Source organism: Penicillium roqueforti (assembly GCF_015533775.1).
Source record: "Penicillium roqueforti strain LCP96 04111 chromosome Unknown scaffold_51, whole genome shotgun sequence".
NCBI classification, from domain to species: Eukaryota; Fungi; Ascomycota; class Eurotiomycetes; order Eurotiales; family Aspergillaceae; genus Penicillium; species Penicillium roqueforti.
In genome coordinates this window covers 73519-92366 of record NW_024067615.1, presented here as the reverse complement: position 1 = coordinate 92366, position 18848 = coordinate 73519, and the positions used below count along the sequence as shown (strand labels likewise).

At 47.7% G+C, this 18848-nt stretch overlaps 4 protein-coding genes across 4 annotated transcripts; 3 read left to right on the top strand and 1 right to left on the bottom strand.

The window, feature by feature from the left end:
- Positions 1-2965: 2965 nt before the first annotated feature.
- LCP9604111_9573 (uncharacterized protein) lies at positions 2966-4801 on the top strand (the record flags this gene model as incomplete). The annotated part of the gene is made up of 1 exon (XM_039077842.1): positions 2966-4801. One exon carries the CDS (start codon positions 2966-2968, stop codon positions 4799-4801), a length of 1836 nt encoding a protein of 611 aa, XP_038924457.1.
- A 4352-nt stretch (positions 4802-9153) lies between these two features.
- LCP9604111_9572 (uncharacterized protein) lies at positions 9154-9781 on the top strand (the record flags this gene model as incomplete). The annotated part of the gene is made up of 2 exons (XM_039077841.1): positions 9154-9412; positions 9474-9781. 2 exons carry the CDS (start codon positions 9154-9156, stop codon positions 9779-9781), a joined length of 567 nt encoding a protein of 188 aa, XP_038924456.1.
- A 1228-nt stretch (positions 9782-11009) lies between these two features.
- LCP9604111_9571 (uncharacterized protein) lies at positions 11010-11900 on the bottom strand (the record flags this gene model as incomplete). The annotated part of the gene is made up of 2 exons (XM_039077840.1): positions 11010-11642; positions 11724-11900. The coding sequence occupies 2 exons, from the start codon at positions 11898-11900 to the stop codon at positions 11010-11012; spliced, it is 810 nt and encodes a 269-aa protein (XP_038924455.1).
- Positions 11901-15040: 3140 nt separating this feature from the next.
- Positions 15041-18763, top strand: LCP9604111_9570 (LEA domain protein; the record flags this gene model as incomplete). The annotated part of the gene is made up of 2 exons (XM_039077839.1): positions 15041-18181; positions 18239-18763. The coding sequence occupies 2 exons, from the start codon at positions 15041-15043 to the stop codon at positions 18761-18763; spliced, it is 3666 nt and encodes a 1221-aa protein (XP_038924454.1).
- Between the last annotated feature and the right edge of the window lie 85 nt (positions 18764-18848).

Here is an 18848-nt window from a genome sequence, read left to right as displayed (position 1 = left end):
GTCTCGTTAAGCTTCATTTCCAGAAGGTTATTATAGACTTCCACAATGGGGCCTAAGATGAACATACTATTTATTGCTATACTAAACAAACAAAAACAAAAACATACAACAGTGAGGATTCGCTGGTAATCACCCACCCAACTACTAACTCACCGGCGTGTGGCTTATGTGCGGTCAAAAGTCGGGTGGGTGCCGCCTGGGTGAGAAACAGGTGACTGCCGCTTTATAGTCGCGCGACCGGGGGTGACAAGGGTGAGTGCGCTATAGACAGGGTGATAACCTGAGTGGGGATCACCCGCCGTCGCTCGACCACCGCACAGACTTTCACAGCTCAGCGGCAGTTGACTGTTATTGGATCGTAGCATTCGTTCTGAAACACCTACTCTCTTGGATTTTTTGTTCGATCAAATGCAGAAAACGATGACTAGCGAGCTGATTTGAACATAAGCTATACCATTTTCAACCTAGTCCCTTGTTCTCAAGGAGTGAGCATGCTGGACTCTACTAGCTACACTGTCGGCTAAATTCGTGCCATAAACATCTACTATATTGCTGCTTAAACATTTGTTCATGAACAGCATGCAGGACCGATACTTATGGCACCGAATGGTACGAAGTATCACACAGTAGAAAAAATTGGGGAACTTAATAGAATGAATGACTATAAGTTCTGTGTAAACAGCAATAAAGCTGCTATTTTTTTCCTTTAATTAATATGGATATGATTGCTCATGAATATACTGAGAGGCCTATATTAGTTTACTATAATATGCTACATATTTATCTTTGCTTTAATATACTAGCAATATTTGCAATTGCTTCTTAAAAATCGGTTTATACCTTATATAACTCCTATTACTTCCGACTATTAATAATTAATATTATATACTTGTATAACCAAGCTCTATCAAGCAAACTAGAACTACAGGAGAAGTGAAGTATTTAGACTGCGACATCGCCCACGGGCGGTACGGTGGGCAGTGCCCATGGGCCTTACGTAAGCCGGGCATACCCGCCCTGGGTCTATGGGCATTGTTTAGCGTGGGTGCCTATAACTAGTTATTTAGATTTTCGAAGGCTTTAGATAAGTCACTGAAACCTAAGATTGCATATAAATGGATATATACATCGAACAGGCCTAGACTAAGATATTTGCCTTGACAATCCACGGTCTCGAGTTCTGTTGGTGCGGATGATTCTTGGCCTAGATAGGTAATTTTCCCATCCGTGGCGATAAGTGTCTGGTTTTCTATGATTGTGCCTGACGCGACATCAACAATATGGGCATTGGTGAATTTGTATCCCTTGGGTGCCGGGCGGGTCCACGGTTTGATATCGGAGCTGGGGAGGTTCTGTGCCATGATGAATTGATGCGATATGAGATATTGCGATATACTGTTCATTCAAGAGATCAAGAGATTAAATATTCCTAAAAGAGGTGACATGATTGAGCATTGCGGGGATCATCGGATCTAACTACATCGGCAAGTTGACAGGCAGATTGCCGTCTTTATGGGACTGACGACCAACTCCACACGGTGATCTTTTACCGAATTGATTGGAGATAAGGATCCTCTTTTATAGCTAAGGGGAAATCTGGGGATTGTCTCTGATATAAAACATCCCTTTGTATATATTTAGTGAATGGTTGGTCTCCAATCGACCTGAAATCACTGCACTGAACCGCCTTTGTCAGGTATTTATCCCAATAGACAATTTCAGCAAGGATATCGCAAATAAGGAGTCCGATCGAATGACCGGTGAATTGGTCGAGCTCCGGGGCTCCTACACTGCCGAGGAAGAGAAACCCGTTTTACGCAAGATTAACACAGTCATTCTGCCTTTGGTAATTGGTTCTCGTCCTTCATTCCAGCCATACACTAGCTAATAGGCAAACATAGATATGCTTCATCTTTTTCCTCCAATATCTTAACAAGTAGAGTCTGAGTTATACTGGCATCTTCGGCTTGATCGAAGATCTCAACATGACCAGCTCGCAATACTCATGGTCAAGCTCCATTTTCTACGTTGGGCAACTGGTTTCTGAGTACCCCTTTATTTATCTAATGAGTCGACTTCTATCAAACAAATTCGTCGGTACCACCGTGTGAGTTTTCATCCGGCCTTCGTGTCATATCATTTCATATGCTGACAGCGTTTACTTGCACAGAATTGTCTAGGGCATCATCTACATATGTCTGGCTGCACCTCAAACCTTTGGCGGATTCGCTGCTGTATGTTTTCTTCTCGGGCCCAGCGAAGGTACTATCTCCCCAGCATTTATGACAATAACGAGTATATAGTACCGCAAGCAAGAAAATAATGCCCAAACCGCGTTATAGGTTTCAATAAATGGACTGGCTCGAGTACTAGGCTGTTGTCTGATATACGGGATTAGCAAGAACACATCACTCACGATAGCCCTCTGGCACGTATTATTCATTATTCATGGTGGGATAACTCTTGCAGCCGGGGTGGCATTATCTTTTTTTCTGATGCCGAATGGGCCCGAGACAGGTGCTATCTCTACGCATAGCGCAGGATCGGGACGGTGGTGACAAAAATCTTTCTCGGTGGTCTAATTAAAAGAGACTATTAAGGACCCTAAGGCGTGGATTCTATTTTGGTTTGGTGTTATGGTCTGCATGCAATCGTCCGTGCTGACTTTTGCCTTACTTGGCAACTCGTCCTCGGCGGATTTCAGAAGTCATTGAAATTTGAGACGGCAAGGTACGATAATCAATGTCGGGAGGTTGCCGACATCTGAACGGGTAAACAGCTCACATGTCTACATGTCATCTGGCGGTATTGTGGACGCATGCCTACGCCCTACTGAGGAGCGGTCCGAAAAGCTAGAATTCACCTTGGAAGCCCACTCAACTCTTTTCTCTTTTCTCTTTTTTTCCTCTCCCAACTTCATCAGCAGAAATATTCAGTTCATCCATTTGTTTTCTTTCAGATCAGAATGTCCACTTACAAGCCCCGCGAGTTTCCAAGTCCCGCCTCTTCAGGCCCGCTAAGCCCGCGGAAGAGGCGTCGGCTTCTGAGGGAGTCAGAGGACAATGAAGGTGAAATGAGGCTGGAGGAGTTCCTTTATCGCACAGACCCCTTTCGGAGCAACACATTCCACGGACATGACAACTCGGAAATGAAGACCGAATTTCTCACTGCAGAAGAAAATCCAACACGACATCTTCGGCCTGAGATCGACGCAATCCTCAGTCAACACCGGATACCCACAGAATCTTTCCACCACACCCTGAAAGCACGAGTTACAGGCAGCTATTTCTTTTTGCTGCGCGTTACGGTGTCGGGTGATGGGTCAACCTTCATCCGCTTAGGGCCTATCAAAGACAGCCTTGTCAAGCTGCTTCATAAGAATTCCCTTACGAATGTGCACGTCGAGGTTCTCAACGGAGACCACTTCTCTCCACCTCATCTGTATCCCATTGCCTCAACAAGTGCAGTGGTTTCCGCCTTTCACACGCTCAAGCACAGTATTGTGGAAACGATGAGTTCTGCAGTGGGGGAGAACTGGCAAATGATTTGCCCGTTCAACGTCGGTGGCCCTGACATTCGCTCGGCGCGACCTGGAATTGTGATTTTCGTCCAGCCACTACTCATGGCCAACTGGTACGAAATCCGGGCCCGGATCATCGGACAACTTTCATTGAAGGTGTCAGCTCTGCTTGTTGACGTGGAGTTTCTGCCGGGAACCCTTAATCTCCTGAAACATGATCCTTCCATCTCATTCAGAGATCGGTTTGATGACAGAGATTTGGTGGCGATGGGTGATTCAATTGGAATCAGCGGTGATCAGAATGTTGGAACTCTGGGCGGTTTTGTTGAACTAAGATATGACGACCGGGCCCATTTTGGGTTTCTAACTAACTACCATGTTGTGAGACCAACAGCACACACTCCCTTCCGCGATGAGGTTGATCGCACTGGAATTTCCGCCAATTTCCCCCCTGACGACCAAAATGCAACCATCATCGAGTCTATCGCCCAGATGGACCGAGACCGTACACTCGCGGATATTCAGCACCACAGAGAAAGCCTCGCATCCCAGAAGGCTCAGATCGAAGAGACCATTGAGCTGCGGCTTCTCGCCGGAGAAGAACCCAGAGAAGCCTCTCGGCAGCGGCTCCAGGACCTCGACGTCGCCGACGCTAGTCTGATCCAGACACAAAATGTTGTGAAGTCTATGCCATACGTTCTCGGCAAAGTCAGATTTGCATCAGGACTATTGGTCCATGGCAAACGGTTCCTTGATTGGGCATTCGTCGAGCTTACAACCGAAGCCCAGCAACGGTACTTCCGCCCGAACATAGTACCTGACATCCCGCAGAAGCAGAGGCCCACGTCGACTAATCTCCTATCTGGTGGATCTGCAACCTTTCTTCCCCGGCCTAACAGCTCTATCACACAGTTTGGTGAACTACAGACTGATGAGTACTACTTCAAGAAAGGTCGTACCACGGAGGTGACTGGGGGCATCTGTAATGGTGCGAAAAGCGTCTGTCAGTGGAAAGGGCGACGATATGAAATCGATGGCGCTGAAATATCAATGGCAACCCATATCACCGAAGAATATGTTATCACTCGTGTGGATGGCGATTTCCTGGAGGATGGCGATTCTGGCAGCTTCGTGATCTCTGCCGACAGAGATGTTGCAGGAATACTATTTGCTGATGTGATCCACGAGGGAAACCGCATCGGAGTAGCTTTGAATATGCCAGATGTCGTCGAGTCGATGAAGCTCAGGCTGAATCACTCCGTTTCTCTGCATCTTCCTTGATAGTTCTTTGCTTTTTCTGTCAGAGTATGCTGATAACTCCGCTGTACTCCTCTAACAGCATTTGCTGACTTCTCGCCATATGCATTTAGTTTTGACTATTGCTGGCCTGTATTCATATCATCATGGCTCTGCCATCCCCTTTCCTCTGTCGTCTTTTGAAATCCATAGCTTTTTGCTTAGTCTTTTACGCAATCTACTCTATCAGTGTCAATATATCCACTGTTAGCCCTCTAATATTCTCGAATGTATCAATAGACAATGGCAAATAATAAAACAAGGATCATATCAAGGACCGGCGAAGGAGCCGATGGATAGGAATCAGGGAATAAATATGCCATTCCTTCGACAGTAGCGCATATGCAATGGTGGCGCAGTTTCCCCATTACAATAGTTATATTTTTCTGGTATTATAGATATTAGCTTATAGTAGTAGATAGTATTATCCTTATCTTCTTTCTCATTTTGAAATTTATATATAAAGCTATATAATATAGTATATGTAATATACTCTTAGAGTACTTTCTATATCTTCTTTTTAAAAAATATATTTTTAATAGCAAAGAAAATAAAAGAAAATCCAATGTTCTTCGCACGTTCATCTGAGAAGCAGCACATTCATTACTATGTGCTGGATCAGTCCGGTTGGCTAGATGATAGCGCTCTCAGAAGTCATAAATACATAGATTTTGGTGAGTGACAGTTGATTCGACATCTCATCCAACGCATTATCGATGTCTTTCCACTCAGCAAGTGTGGGGGAGATGTCTGGCTCCTGGGATATGCCCATAGCAAGTCCCTCTTCATGGATCTGGTCAAGTTCATTCTTCATTTGGCGCAGGTGTACGTTGATAGCCCGTTTCTTAATACTCTGGCGGTTCCCGAGCATGTAATTATTTCGCCATACTGAGTACGGTTGGAATAAAGAAGAGATTATCCGACCCAGCAAGACTTCTCGCTCGAGCCTTGTCGCTCGGCCAGGTATCGTGCGGGGCATACGGCGCATTGCAGAAGGGTGGAAGCCATGTACAATATGGGTAACATGTTCTTTGTGTGAGAACTCTGATACTCGTTTGTTTTCGGCACCTCGTATCGATGATCGTAGCTTTTCAGCCGCCTCATGCTTCAGTGACGGCCAGACATTTGCCCCCTGGAAATTAACACATTGGCACGAAAGGATAACCGGCGGCTTGAACGTGTAAATAAAATCAAGTGTGAGCGCAAAAATTTCATCAATTGCTTTTTTGCGCTCATCGGGGTGACTTTTCACCCATTTAACGGTCAACATTGGAAATAAGTCCACGATGATGATGTCTTCAAGCTTTATTTCAAGCCTTTGCAACTGTACTTCGAGCCAGAGTAGAGTTTTGGTTTTTGCCACCATCTCCTTGTATTCCAAATGGTCATGTATTGGATTTTGAAGCAAGATCCAGGGGAATGTGCGAACCCCGCAGAGCAGTTTTTGAAAATTTTGTAAGCCCATTTTCGATAAGTTATATTTTTCGCGAAGCTTCTCGGCCCGGCAAGATAAGGATCGGTTGGAAGAATCCGTTCGATTTCTTTTTGCACCGCAAGGGCAGGTTTGATTGTCCTCTCCACAAGCATTTCCAGTGTTTGTACTAGCGAAAGATCACCGAAAGATTTGCTAAGTTCGTCCATCTCGGTACTCATATTGGCTGATTTTCGGAGTTCTGTGGCTGGAGAGAGAATGGATCATGATCAAAATATCTCGCAATAAAATGAAGTCGATGCAAGATAGAAAATATTAGCGGGAAAAATCCGAGTACTGCTCTTGATTACCTCGGCGCAAACGAATGGCTCATAAAATAGCCCCTTCTGCCAGATATTCGAAATATCAAGACCGACATGAAGAGCAACTATTATTCGTCCAAAAATTTCCTATCAAAGCAAGGCTTAGCCAAGGCTCAATACTCACAGCCTACTAAAATGCTGTGATCGGTCAGAACGAGGTCTAACTAGTTAGTTAGTTATGGACATGCTATATTAGCTAATGAAAATGCGTTGGAAAGTGGGTCATAAGACACGGCCCGCCGGGGAACCACTTGATTGATTAGGTTTATTTGGCTTTGGTTTATCCAGACCGTCTTACAGTTTCATACTCATCACATATGTCTGGACTCAACTACAACTATATTTGTGCTAATAGGAGATATTCTAAACCTTTCATCAAAAAGGCCTGATGTAATCTGAGTACAGCATGGTGGTAACAATTCCATGTTTGGGATGGAAGGCGTTTAATTCGAGTTTATGATTGGCCATGGAACCCCGAGAGCTAAAGTTACATAGTAAAGATATTCTCACCTTGGGATTCTCACCCAAGTCGCGCGACTGCCGCACTGATCCTTCCAGCTAAGCTACAATTTAATATGATTGGACTGCTGCCCCCTGGAACACTCGTTCTCGTAGCATATACAAATAGGCACCCGAGGGAATGCATCGAAGCGTTGGAGAATCAAGCTTATGATTGAATATAAATGCGTCGGTGGTCACACACCCTACTAGAACCGAATCCCATGTTGCTTAAGTCTAAGCGGACGACTATGGTTGTAAGTACCTGGAATAGCCTGGAAAAATTATATGGAGCCCAAGCTGAAATAGGTAGTAGATGAAAAAAAAGTTAAGTGCGCCATAGACCGGGCGAGAAGGCGGAATCGCCGTCCGCTCTGGCCCGTGTTCCTATGTGCTTCCCGTAGACAGCCGCAAAACTATAACTATATTAGTAGCCAATGACAAAGAGAGTACCTAACTTCGCGTCACTGCGCATGACAAAAGTCCTATGTATCTGTCTCTCGGGCCTATCAAAAGCCGCTGAGAACCAAGAGAGACCTGATAACCCCTCTTTTCATCCCGAAGACGGCCCCGAGACAGCTCTCTACTATGCCTCATAGTATCAGTCCTTAGGCCTTTCTCGCTCAATCTTTTAGCGTTAATCTAGGTTCTGCGCCATGCTATTGTGATAGGGCAGCCTAAAGTAATTAATACAATTGGTCCTGCTCTAGATGATATAAAGTAATAGAATAAAATTTGTTATACCGAATAGTATATTTCGATCGATTGTCTCTAAATTCCCTGGATATCATAAATTTTTAATACCTCACCGATATTCTCGTATCGTAACTTCACCTATAGCTCCTCAGCCTCTACCCGAAATTATCAAACTCGAACCGGAGAACGAACCTCGGTGTGCCGGCTATGCCCTTTTTGAAAGGGCTGTCGTTGTTACGTCCTTATGAATATACACGGTCGTAGTTTAAGAGCGACTAGCGACTAATAGTGCGCCTTGGGACCATGCCATGGATCTGATCCTAGGGCCGGGTATGATGCTAGGAACTGAACGTGGGGTCTGATTTACAAAATGAAAAGTGGGCCCTAAAATGGGCTATTAATATAAGGAATATAACAATATAACTAAATTGACTAAAATATGACCAATACGTGGCCCCTGAATTTGGCCGTCTTTGCGGGTTTCTCGGATTTGAGCGCTCAGGAGACGGCTTGGTCAAATATACGCATTATTAGTGACCGATTTCGAATATTAACCGCCCATTCCAGATCCCGCCTCCGGAAGTCATATCCGACCCCAGGATCCACAACATGGTTCTCAGGCACTCTCTTGATCGCTCCGGGCTTACTGTATAGCTCCGGAAAACGGAGGGCGCAAGGCGAACTAGCGTTCACTGCGTTCCATGGGATCGAAGAGCCGCTAATGCGAAGTGATTTGGAGGCTAGACAATCCTACGATCAATGATTCGGCGCGTAGGCGAATACGGCGGGCTAATGCATCCAGGCTGTTCAATTGCAGCAGTGGCTTGCTGTGTTTGGCTGTCCGCTATTCTTTTTCCCAGGCGCTTTATTCTTTGGTTGCTGGGAGGAGAGTGTCTCGTATGTACAGTACTCCCCAAGAAAGTCGCGACCGACAGCAGAATCTCGAGATATATCTGTCCTTGTAAATTTCCTGTCTGCTTTACTGGGTAAATCTTTCCCCTGTCAATCTTCTCATCTGCTATGATATCTATACAGTCCGGTACTAATGTCAAGCCCCGTAACGATTGCCTCTCAGATTGAGTTCACCGCCCCGTCGTTTAATACCTATGCTTGGTTCGCCCAATCGCCTGGGCGATCAGACCCTCATTACCATCCGCACCTGCCGCCACTTGTGATCTGATCATCCTGCATTCGACTAGATCGTTATCGGCATATCTGCGTACTGCATTGTTACCCCCTGTCATGGACGCTCTTTAAGAGCCATCTGCCCCGGCTCTTGTCGCGCCCACTTTAGTTTTCCCACGGTCTTCCTCTTCTACTACCCTTAGTCGCTCATGCTACTATAAGCTATGCCGATCTGCCCAACTCAAGCATCCGGTCCCTCAAGTCGGGAAATGGAAGCATACCTATCGGCCCCTCATCCTTCGGTGAATGCCCATGGAGCCTCTCACTCGGCCCTAGAGCTTCCACTAGGTCATAGTGAGTGGGGTCTCGCCACCTACACTCAGGATCGTGACCGTTCCCTTGAGACGCGCTCCTTTTCCTTTTCGGATGAGCAAGTTCGCTCCATGGGGTTCGTCAGAGGTCATCCACCGGGTCATGATCAAGGTGTCTCTGTCCGCTCACTTAACCATCTCATCCCTTGCTAATCATATCTCGCCACCCCTAGATCGCCAAAGTAACAGCACCTCTTTCGATGGTACCGACAATATCCAATCTCCCAGCCATATCAAGCACTGTTATACAAACACCGACATCGATCACTCTGCTCAGGTCTTTAATGGAGACGTTGCCCGCGCTTACGATTCGTCTTCCACCAGAGAGCATCATTTACACGGTGGGTCCGTCAAAAACAAAAGTAGGCTTGTCAATGGAGATCTTGATAGAGATACCTTCCTGGCCATGTTCTGCAATTCCAATGGCGAAACTCAGTCCAGAGAGACGGCAGCGGAAGAAAGCTCACGCTCGGCGGCGTGAGCCCCATACGGAAGATTGGGCTCTTCCACAAGAGCGGGTTTGATTTTGACCCACCTCGCTGCTAGATTTCACCTTGATACATTCTACCTGCGAATTGATATATTCACGGGCTATCCTAGTGAGATCCCAGAAATCTGTCATGTGATCATGTACGGCCCTATGAGGACCGATCCTGCACTCATTACTCCCAACTCCTGTACTATAGTACTTGGTCGTTGGTTTACCTAACTCATACAAATCATGCGATCTTCTCTATAGGATACTAGAGACTCTCTTATTCATCGGGCTAGTTGATTACTCAGTGATTACCCGGCTCGCTGTCTAGACCCGGTGCGCTCACATGACCTTGATATGTGTACTTTTCTATTCTCTTATTAAGTAGAGCACTGACATCGGATAAGCGGCTCAAGCTGACCCCAGAACATTATATTTTGAGGCGCATTAGAGACCAAGAAAGTGGCAGAGGAAGCTGATAAGACCTCGGCCCCTGACTGAGATGAATTTAAATCATTCATAACAGAGTCTGACAATGTAGAAGCGTCCTGCTATCTTACCACCTACCCTCACATTTAATGTCTCACGTATATTACAAAAACCACATCACCTAGCATTGCGGGTACAAGGCTGAATATCTGGCCACTCGCAATCACCCTGAATTGAATCACTGACTGGGACAGATTCACCCTTCTCGGATAATATTATAGCACGATTAGGAGCCCTGCACCAATAAGACCAGCCATAACTCTGTTGGGACTTCCAGTCGGAGCTATTGCCCAGCCCTTGCTAGTCGAAGTGGCACTCTGGGCACTTGAAACGGAGGTAGAAGGAAAAAATCTGATCGGATTTGGTTCGGTGACAGTGGTTGGGACTATGGCACATGCAGTGACCGACACAGACACCGCCCCCAGAGATCGCACTCGACCCACTGCCGATTGCCAAGATGTTGTCTTCACCCGAACTGAAGTTTGTCGGCGCTATGGATATCTCGTTGTTGGACAAATCATAGACCACATAGATGCTCTGCAAAAACGTAGCACCTAGCACTGCGGTTTGTCCGCCACTGGGTACAATGCTGAAAATGCATACCTCGCCATCACCCCCCAGGATGAAATCACTCACTGGGATGCTAATATCGAAATCGGTGAATGTAAATGTCACATTATAGCCTTTTTGTCCCACGGTGCAGTTGAGTCTCCCGACATCGCCATAATACTAAGCACCCAAGTCTTTATAGATCTGTTCGATAACCCCATCTGGGAGATATGTCCATGACACCGCCGAGTCCAGAGCCACGTAGAAAGGTAAATCGGATGTCGTGTTCTTGGAGGCACCGCCGGCTTGAATTGCAATCCCTGTCACCAGGGCTACGGGGAGATGGTGGACGCCGTTGATAGCTGGAATAGACATGGTATGCATGTTCTCCGACGTACTTTGCCGTGTTGACACCACCAAAGGGAATGCTTCCTATGGTTCCAATAGAGTCATCCATCCACAGACTGTACGCGGCTGATTTGATGTCACCGGTTTTCATCAAAGCCTGGAGGATCCTCGCAGGGGCATCTGATTCTCGGCCCACAAGGTTTTCTAGGCCAAGAACATTGTCACCATCGATTCCAAAGTTGACACCTAGTTCCATGGCGGGTATAATGGCTCCATTGATCGCCACTTTCTCGTGTGCGAAGTCTCCCGTCAGAATATGGTCCTGATAATATGTCGCATTGAAATCGTGATCGAGCACCTGATACGTTGAGAAGCTACTGATGTTGAAGTATGCTTCTTCGTTTGTCGATTCACAATAGTTTGAGTTGGACGCGGTTATCGCGAGATACCCGCTACTTGTATCCAATCGAACTTGGATCTCCTAAAGAATCTTGCAAATTCTGGTTCCTCCTATAAAGGGGGTCAGTCATTCTATGTAGAGACTCCAGCAAGGAAGCCATACCTGAACTTCAAATGGTGCCGAGACTGTAGATATTCGTTTCTGAAGCCGGGTGGCAACGTTCTCTACGCGCTGAACTGGGATCTTGACAATTGCTGGTTTGTCCCGCTGGTGGAGTGACAATGCCTCGACTCCACCCCCGGCCAGGCAGGTGAGCCAGAGGAACCACTTGTGAATCATGTCCTCGCCGCTTTTCAAACATTACAAGGAAAGGTGAGAATATGTAATTCGGATGACAACAAATAACCTTACATGAGAAAGAAAACAAAAAACGAAAGGAGTAAGTGTGGCAGTTTCAAACGATCTCGACACTACAAGGGCTAAGCTTGAAATAGCCAAGTACCTGGGCAGGGTGACATTGGTCCCTGGTGGAACCTAAAATGGTGGAGATTAGGCGACGCTAACGATGCTTAGCCTAATTCTATACGAGGAAGCTATACTAGCTCGAACAATCAAATGCGTTTAATATACCGGAGCTGACCGCGTCTATCAAGCAGTGGGTCTCAAGCGCCTTGGATAACGGCCTCAATTAGGGCCTAGTGGCTGAAATTAAAGCAGCTTCTCCAACTTAAAATAACGCTCGTATACAATGGTTACGGAAATAATTGCCACATCTAGCGCGATCCAGGATATCTCGACGTTGCTCCTCGTCTGTTAGCTGAAGGATTTAAGAATGTCTCTATGAACTGCCTGTTATTTCTTTCTCATTGATCTATGTCAAGCCTCAAAGCTTTACAAGGAACATAGAAGACTTTGCATTTCTTGTTGGAGATTTCAGTTCTACTCATCTTTTATTTCAACAATTCACAAGTCTAATATATATTGTCGTACATACTTCTGTCGCTCCCTTCTCTAGTATCAAAAAGCAAACCTCGTATGTCATCGCCAACGTAAATAGTCAACTATATCGCACATAATTCTGCGATCCATATGGAGTCTGAAGTGCGTCAAAGAAAACGTTCGACTTTAGATTCGCTGTTTAGCTAGCGGAGCTCGGGCCGGAGTGGAGCCGCCAAGAGACACGAATACCTCGCGGATACGGAGTATATTCCGCGGAGATGTAGTGGTGAAGCCTTCTAGCCTTGAGTGACGACTGTATTCATCTGTGTAGACTGCGTATGTAGCAATATCGAGCTGGATCGAGGCAGTTTCCCGAAGAAGTCAATGAAACTGCGGACTGCGAGGGTACGGTGGTCTTTCTGCGGATAATCTTGGAAGCTTCTTCTTCAGTGATTGATCTGAGCCCTGAGGCGGGGATCCTGGTTTTTCTAATGCATTCTCAGGAGGAACCACGAACTAGTTATAAAATGGCCCGCCACAGACCCTGATTACATAATTTATCAGCACAGCCATAACTAACTAGTAGCACAGCCATAGTTACCTTCCAAGGTAATGCTACGAGTTTATTTTTGGTTGTACAAAATAAAGCGTCCATGATGAGCAACTATCAATTTATTTTAACTTCTGAACATACGTTGTTGTAGCTAGAGTACCATGCATTCTGTTTATCCTATCCATTTCGGGCAATAGTCGGTGGCGAACACTAAAGTCTTGCCCAGGATGTACCAGCGGGAAGAGACACCGATCGATCTCGATCGGAAGTCAAGTATAGAGTGATCTTGAGATTGGATGAGCAAATACAAGCATTCTTTATATTATGGAGGGTTGGTCTAGACTCTAGAATACAAAATAAGAATAGGGTATCAGATTTGGATGAGAACATCTTGTATCTTGCAATTTATATCCAGAACCTTGCTATCGTCTGGTATATTAGCACAATGTCATTCAATGTACTCCGTAGAGTCGATCGATCCAAAAAAAGAAAAATGCACAGACGCCAAGAGGTGTGGAGGCAAATCTTGATTTCGGTAGTTGATAACCGGAGAATTCATGTACAGACGGAGTAGCCGTTGCACGAGTTATAATATAGTATAGTATATTGCAACTACAAGATATCAAGCCTACCATTTAGAGAATACCATGGATCTTTGAAACAATATTTCTTGAATTTGCACGATGATATCAGCCAATGACTTGTGTGGCTGAACTCTCCACCCAATAGATTGAAATGATATCATACCTCATACCTCCGACAGGGACCTACCCCGACCATTATCCGGTTTTACTTGGGATTTCTCTTGTTTAGGGCTGAATCTACGACTTGCGAATAATATGGCGAATGCAAATATATTTGAGCATCGTCATTGAAAATATGCTTATTGTAAATGATTCCTATATTGTACTAACTGCCCGCGTGGAGAAACGAGTTATGGATAGTTGCACTGTTCAAGGGTTCTCATATGACTTCTGATGTAATGCGATTCGAAGTGCAGCTGGTGACCTTTTTGATTTTTCCCTGAAACAAGAACAGTGACAGGCAGTGGAGGCGACTTTCACATATGCACATGTGGCCTTCCTGATAGAACTTTGTGATTTGTTCGCCCACATCTGGCATAGCGTGGCTTCGGGGAATATCCATGGATATGCACTGCTACTTGACCAATCATGTTGCTTTGGGCATATTTTACTGTCCAGATAATCTAGAACCTTGGGACTTGACGTACCTGGCCAGGAACATGGTATGGATGGATTCGATATTGTAGTCATTCATGCAACGAATCAGACGTATATGCTTCCATGCTGGAGTAGCACGGAGCTCCACCTCCACCCTCGTTTTAACTCAGATTAAGCCACATTCCCCTCAATATCACAGTCCCGGGCCTCTGATTCGTGAGCCTACCCTGGAAGTATCGCATCGATCGACCAATTCCCAGACAAATCTCTGCTTGGCACGTCTAATTGCCCCGCTTTATGATGCCGATGATGCTATGCTAACGGCGCCTACTGTATCACGCCCTAACCGAGCATCGTGTAGATTAGCTCTATGCCGATCCCCCGAACTGGGATTTCAAGAAATGATTATAGGAAAAGGCGTTATGATATCAATGGTCCATGACGTAGTAAGCTCTGCATGTGTCCTGCCTGGTTACAGTCTCTAGGTAGACAGCTATGATGGACTTTTGCGATGATATCAGAATCACTGACCTCTTCTTATAAACACCAGTAATCGTACCAGGGTTTATTCTATTCATTATTCATTCCTATTCTATTTCTCTCATCTAGAAACAACAACATAACTATTATACTCCCGAACTATACCTGTTCCCGGGATTTGTACATTATATTTCACATACGCCTTTACGAAGTATACCCACGCCTTTAGCGGACACAACTGCATTCCAATTTGCAATTATCCGACTGGATTTTGATTTCTGTATAACAAATCATCTGAAACCAAAATATCCAAACCCGAAACAAGCATGTCTTCCCCCGCCGTGAACAAAGCACCCCCAAAGCTGGGCTCCAAGGCCGGAACCCCCGCCAAAGCCCGCAAAGCCTCCGGCTCCAGCGCAGCCAGCAAGCCCAGCACTGTCACCGCAAGCCCCAAGGTCACAAAGAAGACCGCCACACCCCGCAAACTCTCCCAGAAAGCCCCCGAACCAATTGAAGACGACGTCGACGAGCAGTCTATCCCAGAGACACCCTCCCCGAAGTCAAAGAGACGCACCGAGCAGCGCCGCCCCGTCTCCCCACCCGACGACGCCGCATCCCAGGCTCCTTCTGTCTCCGGCTCCGCAGCCCCACTCAGCCGCGGCGGCTCCAGCTTGGCCGGCAAGGCTAAGGATGTCGCTGGCAAGACGAAGGAGACAGCCGAGAAGAGTGTTGAAAGTGTCACAAGTGGCGCCAAGGATGCCACCAAGACTGCTACCGATAACCTACCCGTGCCGTTCGACCTGTCTGCTTTGAAGGGTCTTGATGTCGCCGAGGGCGGCAATATTCTAGGACAGGATGGGAACCCCATTGGCAAGGTTGTCGAGGGGGATCCAGAGGATCTCGTCGGACAAACCGTTGGTGATGACGGCGAGATTGTTGACGAGGAAGGTGATTTGATTGGTCGCGTCGATATCTTGCACGAGGTCGCGGACAAAGCTAAGAACGCCGCCGATGACGCCCAGGAGAACGTCGGAGAGGCTGATCTCGAGAACGTTGTTACGGACATCGCTCAGCTTGAAGGCCTCCCTGTTTCTGATGGCGGTGTTATCAAGAACGCTGCTGGTCAGATCGTCGGCCGTATTGTGGAGGGTGACCCTGAAGATCTTATCGGGTATACCCTCAACGACGACGGTGAAATTGTTGATGAAGATGGCGATCCCATTGGCCGTGTTGATTTGGTTCCTGTTGAGGATCAGAAGAAGGCCATCGAAGAGGCCACTGGTGATGCCACTGACAAGGTCGATGGCGCTAAGGGAGATGTTGAGGATCAGTACGAAGATGCTCAGGACGATATCCCCGCCGATCAGGCTAAGAGCGCTGTTGATGGCGCGGCTGATGAGGTTGAAGACGGTGTTTCCGATGCCGAAGGGAATGTCGACAAGGCTAAGTCTACCGCCGAAGATGCCGCCCCCGACGCAGAAGATGCTACTGATTCCGTTGATGGCGCTGTCGACGATGCTACGGACACCGCCGAAGATGGCAAGATTAACCTCGAGGATAATGTCGACGACGCCAAGGATACCGCCGAAGACAAGGTTGAAGGTGCCGAAGATACCGCCGAAGACGCCAAGGATGCCGCTGAAGAGACCGCCGAAGGTGTTACCGATGCCCCCGACGACAAGGTCGAAGGCGCCGAAGATGCCGCCGAAGATGCCGCCGAAGATGCAACCGATGCCCTCGACGACAAGGTCGAAGGCGCCGAAGATGCCGCCAAAGATGCCGCCGAAGATGCCGCCGAAGATGCCCAGGACACCGCCGAGGATGCTGCCGAAGATGTCGAGGAAAATATCCCCGGATTGGAGACCCTCGAAGGCAAGGTCTGCAACAAGCTCGGCTACATCATCGACGAAGCAACCGGCAAGCCCGTTGGCCAAGTGACCGAAGGTGACCCCAAGAAACTAGCTAAGCTCGGCTCGACACTCGACGACAAGGGCCAGTTCTGGGACAACCGCGGCAATGTGATCGGCCAAGCTAAGGCACTCCCTATCGAGGAACACGATGGCGACGAAGGCCCCTTCTCCGGTCTAGAGGGTCTCGTTGTCGGTGAAGACGGCTTTGTGGTCGACGAGAACTCGACCCGCGTCGGCCGTCTGATCGAAGGCGATGCGAAGAAACTGAGCGGCCGTGGCGTTGACGAGGATGGCGAAATCCTCGACCGCAAGGGTAACGTCCTTGGACGGGCTGAGCGCCTCGAACCCGAGGAAGAGCCCGAGGAGGAGGAAGAGGCTGGTCCTGACTTTTCCGCTGTCAATGGCCTCACATGCAACAAGGCAGGCTATGTCATCGGACCCGACGGCTATCCGATTGCCCGTGTTGTCGAGGGTAACCCCAAGGAGCTCGCCGGTAAGAAGATTGACGAGGGTGAGATTTACGACGGAAAGAAGGTCATTGGCCGTGTGGAGCTTATCCCCGAGGATGAGATCGACAGTAAGCCCGAGGGTATCTTCGCTGGCATGGACAGCCTCTTTGTGACCAAGGATGGATTCGTCGAGGATGATGAGGGATCCATTGTTGGTAAGCTTGTCGAAGGCGAGGCTAAGAAGCTTCGTGGTCGTGCTGTCGACGAGGATGGAGAGATCACCGATAAGTACGGAAATGTCAAGGGCCGTGCTGAGCCCTACGAGCCCCCCGAGGAGGAGCCCGCTCCCGAAGAAGACCTCTCTATTCTCGATGGCAAGGTCGTTAATAAGTCTGGCAATGTTGTTGATCCTACTACTGGTGCAGTCGTTGGACGTATCCTCGAAGGTGATAAGCGCCTCGCTGGATGTAAGGTCGATGGCAAGGGTCAAATCTGGGGTGACAATGGTAAGGTTGTTGGACGCGCTGGGCTTATCCCTGGCGCTGAGCAAGATAAGGCTGAAGGTCCATTCTTTGGATTCGATAACGCTATTGTCGGCAAAGATGGAGTTGTGCAAGACGGTGACAAGATCATCGGACGTCTAATTGAAGGCGACGCCAAGCGTCTCCTTGGCCGTAAGGTTGACGAGGAGGGTGACGTCCTCGATAAGAACGGCAACTCTATCGGTAAGGCCGAGCGTTGGGAGCCTGAGGAGAAGAAGCGAGATATCAACCCCATGTCTGGTCGCAAGGTCAATAAGGAGGGCGAAGTCCGCGATGAGGACGGCAACCTTATTGGCAAGCTGACTGCGGGTAACCTCGCCACGCTGATCGGCAAGAGTATTGATGACAACGGCTATGTCATTGACAACGATGGCAATAAGATCGGCGAATGCACCTTGCTTGAGAACATCCCCGAGCCCGAGGAGGAGGTCGAGGAGGGGCCCACGGCCGAAGAACAGGAGGCTGCGGCGAAGGCTGAGTCCGACCGACAGCTCGCCGAGAAGATGATCTCTATCCTTAGCCAGACTCTTGACCGAGTCAAGCCTGTGTGTAAGCAGATCACTGAGGTAAGTTCCAACCCGACATTGAAGACCTCAAAAGCAATATACTAACATAACTTGCAGGCCTGCGATAAAGCCGACCATACCAAGAAGGAGGACCTTGACGAGGAGAAGCTTGTTCAAACCGTCAAGCCGCTCCTCGAAGAAGGCGGCCGCATTCTGCAAGAGTGCAACGGAGCCATCCGCGCTCTTGACCCCGATGGACGCATCGCCGCGACCGCTAAGGCGCGCGCTGCTTCTCGCGATGCCACTCCTGAGGAGTATCAGCTTGCCGACCTGATCAAGGAGCTCACTGAGACGGTTGTCAAGACCATTGACAACGGCAAGAAACGTATTGCTGATATGCCTCACGCCAAGAAAGCGCTGAACCCCCTCTGGGGTCTGCTCTCTGAGCCGTTGTTCCAGATCATCGCTGCCGTTGGCTTGTTGCTTACTGGTGTGCTTGGCTTGGTTGGTCGTCTGCTTGATGGTCTTGGTCTCGGTGGATTGTTGAATGGACTGCTTGGCAGTCTTGGATTGGATAAAATAATCAATGGACTTGGTCTGGGAGGTCTGACTGACGCTCTTGGACTTGGAGGAAACAAATGAAAATTTGGGAGCAGAATCCCATTTGAACTTTTTGTTGGCGGTGTTTTTGTAATTTTTTCTGTTTTGCTCTTTTCGCCAGCGTTGA